Below are 8688 nucleotides of genomic sequence, written 5' to 3' on the forward strand. Positions count from 1 at the left end.
AGGCTGCCATGAACATACGGAGTAGGGAAACGTTCAGTCATCCTAAATGTGGGCATCTGCTGTTGGGCAAAGGAACTCACAACCAGGCTCCAGGATGCTGCCCCCAGATGCTGCCCCGTCTGTCAGGGCTGCTCTGTTAGAGCTTGCAGCTACTTGCACATATCTTGGACCACCTCGGGCACCCCAAATGTCACCAGGTATTTTTCTAAGGAGCTCACTGCTGGCCTCAATCTCCATTAATTAGCAGGGCAGATGAGACAGGCAGCTCACATGCAGGTGCCTATTTTGTGCACACCTGAACTGAGGAGAGAGGAACCCCAGGTCTGTGGGTTTGTGACAGTCATGAGAGGGAGCTGAATCCCCTTCTAGGCCCAGGACCACAAGTCTAGAGTGAGATGCCTCAACAGACTCAGCTGAATCACTTCCTCAGCAGGAGTAAAAGAAATCCCTCCTTGTCACTGTCTGCAAGTCCTGTCGGATATTAAGACAAGAAAAGATGAATCTTATACATAAGCCTATCCTGACGAGAAATGACACTGCTAGAAATAAGTGTTTCTCCCCAGCTGAGGGAGGGAACATCAGCGATTCCTTCAGCCTGGTTCACAGCAGTTCCCCTGGAGCCCCAGGGACACCCGGAGGGAGCCCAGAGGGGACAGAGAAAGTGCCGCCTTGGGCTGGTCCCCTGCTGCTGAGCTGGGCCGGGCTCCTGGGCCGGAGGGAGCTCCTGGCCACTGAGAAGTGCTTGTGAGAGACAGCTCTGCCCAGGAGCAGCTCCTCTGCAAAGCGCAGCAGGGCTGGGGGCACTGCCTGCAGGCACCCAGGGCAGAGCAGCAAGGCAGGGAGAGGTTCCAGGCAGCGTGGAGTGGGAGGATGCTGAGAGCTCACTGCAGGAGAAATCTTCACAGCCCTTGACTCGGTAAGTCTGTGGGTGCAGGGCAATGTACCTGAGAGTCCTGGAGGGTCTCTTAGAGCTGGCCCATCCCAGAGCAGATAGGATCTGGCAGGATGGCTCTCAGGGTTTCTTTTGTGTGGAGAAGGACATGGTGCAGAGCAGGGATTCCCTGCTGCACCCTCAGAGGGACAGGGCATCCCATCTCCCTTTTCCTGGGGCCGGCTGCAGGGGTGTGCAGCCGGGTGTGCAGGCAGGGGTGCCCAGGGCTGTTCTTCCCAGCAGGGTCCCTGCACCCCAGGGGGCTGTGTGCTGGGGCAGGGACTCTGCTGCCTGCCAGGGTCAGCACTCAGCCTGCCCGGGGAGCTCCCCATGGCGCTGTGGGGAGAAGCTGGGAGGGGAAGGAGAGACCCCCAGTAGGACAGGGCAGGGTCCTTCTGCTCTCAAGAGGCTGATGCGTGGATCAGGGCTGCTCACAGCTCCAGAACACCTTCAGGATATTACCTGGGGGATATTTCAATGGGAAGGACAAGGCGGGGGCTACCTGAAGCAAAGTCACTTTCTAGAGCCTGTGGTTTCAGTTTCTGCTTTGATGATGAGGCAGAGATGGTAATGGAGTTTTCATTTTTGCATGAGACCAAGACCCCTAAAGCATTGCACTGAGAGATCAATAGTTCAGCAAGGAACACAGCCTTCCCCACTTAATCCTACAGATCAGCATCAAATTCACCCTCGGGTTTGATCTTAGATGTATATTAGGACCTCCAAACACCAAGCTATCCTTAGACAATGTCGTGCTGCCAGGAGGTGTCTGTAGGGCAGAGCTGAGCATGCTGCGGGTGGGATGGGGGCTGTGGGCACTGACTGGGAGAAGACACGGTGACAGAGAAGCAGCCCCTGGTAGGGACATCTCCAGGCAGCAGAGACATGGGCAGGGAGGGAGAGGGAGCTGTTCCCAGAAATGTTGAGGGAGGGGGGGATTCTGGCATCTCCCTGACATCCCGTGCAGTACAGAATCCTTCCCCACTCTCCTCTTCCACCCAGCACAGCTTCTGCCCCAAGGCCAAATGTTCCCAGGCTGTGTCACCCCGATGGTATCCCGACCCTTGATGAGTTTAAACCCCCCAGTACCTGTCTCTCTCCCCCTGTTCTTCCTCCCTCAGCAGCAGCACTGGGGCATGTCTCTGCATTTCCCCTCCTGTCTGTGCTGCCCTTGTTCTTGCCCTCAATCCCTCTGGGGAGGAGGGTTTCAGCTGCAGCTCAGACAATGAAAGATTGGGTCTTGCCCTGTAGATGTGTCCAGGGGAGCAAAGTGCCCCAGCCCATCCTAACCCGGAGGGCTCAGGGCAACACAGTGCTTGGGGCCGGGGAATGAGCTGGCTCTGTCTGCTCACTGCAGCTGTGGCACAGCCAACAGTCTCTCTGGGGTTGTCCTCCTGGAAGATGCTGAAGAGCCCTTCTGCATTACGAGTGAATTATAGCTGACATGAACTGTTGATTTCATACCTTTTCTGTCTCATACCCTCTGCTGTAGAGAAGGGCTGACTGCTCTGGAGCTGATGGGCCAAGGCTACTCATCCTGGAAACTCACTCAGCCTGCACAACCCAAACATCTAGCTTGAGAGACGAACAAGGAGGGAAGTAATGTGTGTTTGGGTAGGAACAAGGGACAGAGCACTGACTAATGCATAGAGATTTGCTCAAAGAATTCTGCCCTAACTTCTCAGTGTGCTTTTCCTCCCTGGACAGGTCCTCTTGCCCTAAGGCAGCGCATGTCCAACAGCAGCTCCATTACTGAATTTCTCCTCCTGGCATTTGCAGACAGACGGGAGCTGCAGCTCCTGCACTTCTGGCTCTTCCTGGGCATCTACCTGGCTGCCCTCCTGGGCAACGGCCTCATCATCACCGCCATCACCTGCGACCACCACCTCCACACCCCCATGTACTTCTTCCTCCTCAACCTCTCCCTCCTCGACCTGGGCTCCATCTCCACCACTGTCCCTAAAGCCATGACCAGTTTGCTCTGGGACACCAGGGCCATCTCCTACCAAGGCTGTGCTGCCCAGGTCTTTTTCTTTTTTCTTCTGATGTCAGCAGAGTTTTCTCTTCTCACCATCATGGCCTATGACCGCTACATTGCCATCTGCCAACCCCTGCACTACGGGACCCTCCTGGGCAGCAGAGCTTGTGTCCACATGGCAGCAGCTGCCTGGGGTGGTGGGTTCCTCAATGCTCTGCTGCACACTGCCAACACATTCTCACTACCATTCTGCCACGGCAATGCCATAAACCAGTTTTTCTGTGAAATTCCCCAGATTCTCAAGTTCTCCTGCTCAGGCGCCTACCTCAGGGAGGCCGGACTTATTGTGGCTAGTATCTGTGTATTTCTGGGGTGTTTTGTTTTCATTGTTCTGTCCTATGTGCAGATCTTCAGGGCCGTGCTGAGGATCCCCTCTGAGCAGGGACGGCACAAAGCCTTTTCCACGTGCCTCCCTCACCTGGCTGTGGTCTCCCTGTTCCTCAGCACTGGCATGTTTGCTTACCTGAAGCCCCCATCCATTTCTTCCCAATCACAGGATCTGGTGGTGGCTGTTCTGTATGTGGTGGTGCCCCCAGTGTTGAACCCCCTCATCTACAGCATGAGGAACAAAGAGATCAAGGTTGCCATTAGGAAAACAATTTCACAGCTGTTTCTCAATACTGATAAACTTCCCTTCTCTCTTCGCAAGTGACTCACAGGGTATCCCATTTCAGGCCTGTGGGGTTTTTTAATGTTATCATTTTCACCATTTGATTTATGATCAGTGTTTATGTTCTCATTTCCAACATCATAATGTTATCATTATAATTTTTGGTAATCTGTAGTTATTTTGTTCCTACAGAAAAGTTTAGACTCAACTCTCTTGTACTGAGATATGACTCTGCTCTGTCTCCTGGAGCCTGTATAAAGTATGTCTAACACTGGGTAAGAGCCAACGCCCCCATAGGATTTCTATAATAAAATGGGATCTCCCCAGTGCACTGCTGTAAAGTTGGGCTCTTCTTCCAAAGCTGGTGCCAGGAATAGGCACGAGCAACTGCTCCCCCAGAGAGCCTGTTCCCCATGGATTCAGGAACCAAGAGGTCAATGTCATGGTATGGCCTGTTAGAGGCCAAGGGTGGGATTTAAGAGTAACTATTTGATGTCTAGTGACACTGGAGATGGTGAATGGTCACTGAATTGCATTCCCATGGTTGTCCCACAAGTGACATGCAGATGAAGTCCTTAAGGAGGGGAGCCTGGAGCTGCCTGAAGAGCACGGGGTATCTCCATGGACAACAGGTGCCTGGGGCGGGCAGGGACTGGAGCCCCATAAATTGTGAGATCACCCAAGGTTGGGAGTCACTCAAAGGGAAAGCGCTAAATCCAGGTATCTTCAGGAAAACAAGGACTCTGCAATCCCAGAGGAGGCCATCGGGACGCAGCAGGCACAAGGAAAGGAGGCTGCAGAGTGATTCATCTCACCCTCAGGCACAGCCAAACACCCCTGCTCCCCTTGGAAATTCACCATAGTCCCTCCCTTCAAGCACTGCCACCTCCACAGACCCTTTGGGAGGGGGTTTGAAGCAGTGATCTCTACAGATCCTGGGGCCATATGGAGAGCACAAGGAGGGGGCCAGGAGAGGCTGCCCAGAGCAGAGTAAGGATGGGGGGAGATCAGAAGGGAGGTGACCTGGGCTGGGCAACGGCCTCCAATGGAAAAATGATGATGTTCAGCTAAATCAAGGCAACGTCCAGACTCTGGGTCTGTTGGTTGTTGCTGAGTCACAAGTCCTTGATGTCCTGGTGCTCCAGCAGGCCAGTGAAGTGGCTGAGGAAGGAGTGGTGCCCCCAGGCTCTTGGTGCTATAGTCCTCCTGTGTGGAGCTGACCACAACAGCCTGCCTGCATGGCCCTAGGGGGTCCCAGTGAGGTCATGCTTGGAGAGTAGGTTGTGATTAGCATTGCTCTGAGTCGGTGTGATGGATGATCTGGGTAGGCACCATGAGGGGGAGGAAAGGGCATGAGATCACAAGGACAAGAAGCAGGAGGTATGATTTCAGATGAGGTTAAGATAATAATAAAAAAAAAAAAAAAAACAACAAACCCACAGTGACAGTGGGCCAGCACTGGGCCAGGTGACTGTGATTTTCTAAACTCTCATTTCTAAAGAGGTTAATCCGGGAAAATATTCATCATGATTAGAGTTGGGACAGGAGAAAGACTGGCTAATCTCATCTAACTGTAAACTTATCCTTGATCAGTGCAGCCCGCGGTGCTAGAGATGTCCAGAGGTCCCTTCTGACCCAAACTTCTGTAGAGGGAGGGACTGGTCAGTGGAGGTGTGGCCAGCAGACACTGCTGCATGCTGAGGCTTTGCTGGCATTTGTAATCCCTGGTTCAGTAAATCCTCAGGGTTACATGGTGAATGGGTTCATCCTCAGAAGGATGCTCTGCTCCGCTCCATGGACACCAGGACTCAAACTGGTTTGGGGATACCACAGAAAAGTTCTCAGAAACACTGCCAGACATTACGGAATCACAGGATCACAAAACAGTTGGAGTTGGAAGGGACCTTTGGACATCACCTAGTCCAAATACTGCTCAAAGAAGGGGCAGCTACAGCAGGTTGCTGAGAACCATTTCAGGTTGCATTCTGAGCATCTCCACAGATGGAGCCTGTCTGCTTACATGATTTAGGTACACTCCTATCTAGGAAAAACAAGATAATGGTAGAAGGATGCTGAGGCTTGCAGAACTACCAGATACAACTGGTTTTGTGGTCTCAGCTGTAAGGGAAAAGGGAAGACAGAACCAAGTTCACAGAAAGGACACTGTGATGAAGATGAGAATGAAGTAAACGACCACCAGGGGTCCTAGAAGACCACCTAGAGACTGTAGTGTGCATGCGGAAGTGGGCAGGAACATATTATAATGATTTCTCAGAAGAGTAATGAATATGATAATTAATTATTGGAAATTACGTGACTATGTAAGCTAATTGTGTATAAATATCATAAACTCCAGTTCATTGACATGCATATTAGGAGGAATGATCCCCTCTGCGTCCAACTTGTCAAATAAAGAATACTGCTTAATGGCTACTACGGCTATTGAGACTGAATTCTCAGCTTCATTTTGTCACCCCAGATGGGACAGTCTCTGACCAGCTGCTCAACTCGTTGAGAAAATGACTCCCTAGGGTACCCCTGGAGATTTCTCTTGGAGGGACTCGTCATCTCATCCAGATTGTTGCAGGGGCAGACAAGGACCACCTGAGCAATAATGTATTCTTTCATATTTCAGATTTTTCTGGTATTCTGGTGTTTTCTGGTGTTGGGACTGGTCTTCTGGGTAAAAGACCCGTAAGTCGTGAGAAGATGTCCCAGACTGGGCTGGGTCTATCAGGTAGCTAGCCCTGAGTACAATTCTGGTTATTTGGTGTCTGTTTTATTCTGTATTGACTGACTGTGGTTTTGGTTTTTGGATATGGAATATGGATATATGGACTTGAGTTGAGTAACAAAATTTTGGTATTATGAGCTTTCATGTGACCTGAATTAGGAACTGGGGTGGGGATAACAGTAAATTAGTGAATTTAATTGTTTGTTATTTTGTGCCGGCACTTTAAATCTTTACCCTATCCTCCCTGCTTGCCTGCTTGTCTTAAACCCTTTCCCTGTTCATGGTCGAGACAGACAAAACTACAGTTGCAATGGACAAAACTATAAGACAGATTCTTCTTTAAAGCAAGTTAACACAGAAGCCAAAAGCCAAAAGCCAAAAGCCTTTATTACTCTCCTCCTTTGTTCCTTTATACTTTTACTACAGGGTGGACAGACTTTCCAGCTCACCTACTGACACGCCCCTTCATGTATGTGTTCATACATCGCATGTTCATGGAAATGAACCCTGGCTCTTGCCAGGGCGGAGAAGTTAATATGCATAAGCTCATCACGCAAACGTAGTAAGATGAAAAGTTCAAAATTTCAGGCTCCAAGCTTTCTGGTATCTCTATCCACCTAAAACTAGCTCCAAGTATGGGGTTATCAGTTTTTCCGACATGTCTCTTTTCTTATTGGTTCAGAGTTGTTATGCTCTCTTACTGCAGTTGATAAGCTTGCTCATCTTGCAGCTCCTCTTGTTCATGTTTGCTCTCTCAGGGGTAGATTGGAATCCTTTCAAGGTCAAAGTCATCCCTTCTCAGGGCCTCAGTCCAGCTGACATGAACTGTTGATTTCATACCTTTTCTGTCTCATACCCTCTGCTGTAGAGAAGGGCTGACTGCTCTGGAGCTGATGGGCCAAGGCTACTCATCCTGGAAACTCACTCAGCCTGCACAACCCAAACATCTAGCTTGAGAGACGAACAAGGAGGGAAGTAATGTGTGTTTGGGTAGGAACAAGGGACAGAGCACTGACTAATGCATAGAGATTTGCTCAAAGAATTCTGCCCTAACTTCTCAGTGTGCTTTTCCTCCCTGGACAGGTCCTCTTGCCCTAAGGCAGCGCATGTCCAACAGCAGCTCCATTACTGAATTTCTCCTCCTGGCATTTGCAGACAGACGGGAGCTGCAGCTCCTGCACTTCTGGCTCTTCCTGGGCATCTACCTGGCTGCCCTCCTGGGCAACGGCCTCATCATCACCGCCATCACCTGCGACCACCACCTCCACACCCCCATGTACTTCTTCCTCCTCAACCTCTCCCTCCTCGACCTGGGCTCCATCTCCACCACTCTCCCCAAAGCCATGGTAAATTCCCTCTGGGACACCAGGGACATCTCTTACTTGGGATGTGCTGCACAGCTCTTTTTCTTTGTCTTCTTGATAACAGTAGAGTTTTCTCTTCTCACTATCATGGCCTATGACCGCTATGTTGCCATCTGCCAACCCCTGCACTACGGGACCCTCCTGGGCAGCAGAGCTTGTGTCCACATGGCAGCAGCTGCCTGGGGGACTGCATTGCTTTATTCTCTCCTACACACTGCCAACACATTTTCCCTACCCCTCTGTGGAGGCAATGCTGTGGACCAGTTCTTCTGTGAAATCCCCCATATCCTCAAGCTCTCCTGCTCAGGATCCCACCTCAGGGAAGTTGTGATTATTGTGCTTAGTGTCTGTTTAGCTTTTGGGTGTTTTGTTTTCATTCTTTTCTCCTATGTGCAGATCTTCAGGGCCGTGCTGAGGATCCCCTCTGAGCAGGGACGGCACAAAGCCTTTTCCACATGCCTCCCTCACCTGGCCGTGGTCTCCCTCTTTATCAGCACTTCATTTTTTGCCTACCTGAAGCCCCTCTCCATCTCTTCCCCATCCCTGGACCTGGTGGTGTCGTTTCTGTACTCGGTGGTGTCTCCAGCAATGAATCCCCTCATCTACAGCATGAGGAACCAGGAAATCAAGGATGCCCTGAGGAAACTGGTAACAGGATGAATTTCAGAAACAATAAAATATGTGTCTTCTGTAGATAACTCTAAATGTAACTGATTACATACAGGATCTCAGTCTGTAGTTTCTAGTTGGGTCTTTTGGGATTGATTTTTTTTGTTTTCTTTGTTTTACTTCACATTATGTTCTCTGCTAAAAAGTGTGTCATTATTTTTTCCTGTTCTCATTAAGTATCTATCAATCTTTTGTGTGAACCAGAGTCTGTGTAAATGAGTATCCATGCTCTCATTGTGGTTAAACAAAATAAAGGACACTGTAGAGACATGCTTTGAGATCCTTCCTCCAAGTCGTTCTCTGGACCTGCCAGCTCAGCCCTTGTATTGGTCTAAGATGTGA

At 50.3% G+C, this 8688-nt stretch overlaps 2 protein-coding genes across 2 annotated transcripts; both read left to right on the top strand.

Moving 5' to 3' along the window:
- The first annotated feature begins 2661 nt into the window (after positions 1–2661).
- On the top strand, positions 2662–3621 carry LOC122153502 (olfactory receptor 14C36-like). Its single transcript, XM_042793533.1, has one exon. It carries the CDS (start codon positions 2662–2664, stop codon positions 3619–3621), a length of 960 nt encoding a protein of 319 aa, XP_042649467.1.
- A 3798-nt stretch (positions 3622–7419) lies between these two features.
- Positions 7420–8337, top strand: LOC122153526 (olfactory receptor 14C36-like). The gene has a single exon (XM_042793783.1). The coding sequence runs from the start codon at positions 7420–7422 to the stop codon at positions 8335–8337; it is 918 nt and encodes a 305-aa protein (XP_042649717.1).
- The last annotated feature ends 351 nt before the right edge of the window (positions 8338–8688 follow it).

This window comes from Tyto alba, unplaced genomic scaffold (genome assembly GCF_018691265.1).
Source record: "Tyto alba isolate M040663 unplaced genomic scaffold, T.alba_DEE_v4.0 Super-Scaffold_20, whole genome shotgun sequence".
Classification (NCBI taxonomy): Eukaryota; Metazoa; Chordata; class Aves; order Strigiformes; family Tytonidae; genus Tyto; species Tyto alba.

Coding starts and splice junctions, on each gene's coding strand:
- LOC122153502 (XM_042793533.1), top strand. CDS start 2,662: ATGTCCAACAGCAGCTCCATTACTGAATTTCTCCTCCTGGCATTTGCA.
- LOC122153526 (XM_042793783.1), top strand. CDS start 7,420: ATGTCCAACAGCAGCTCCATTACTGAATTTCTCCTCCTGGCATTTGCA.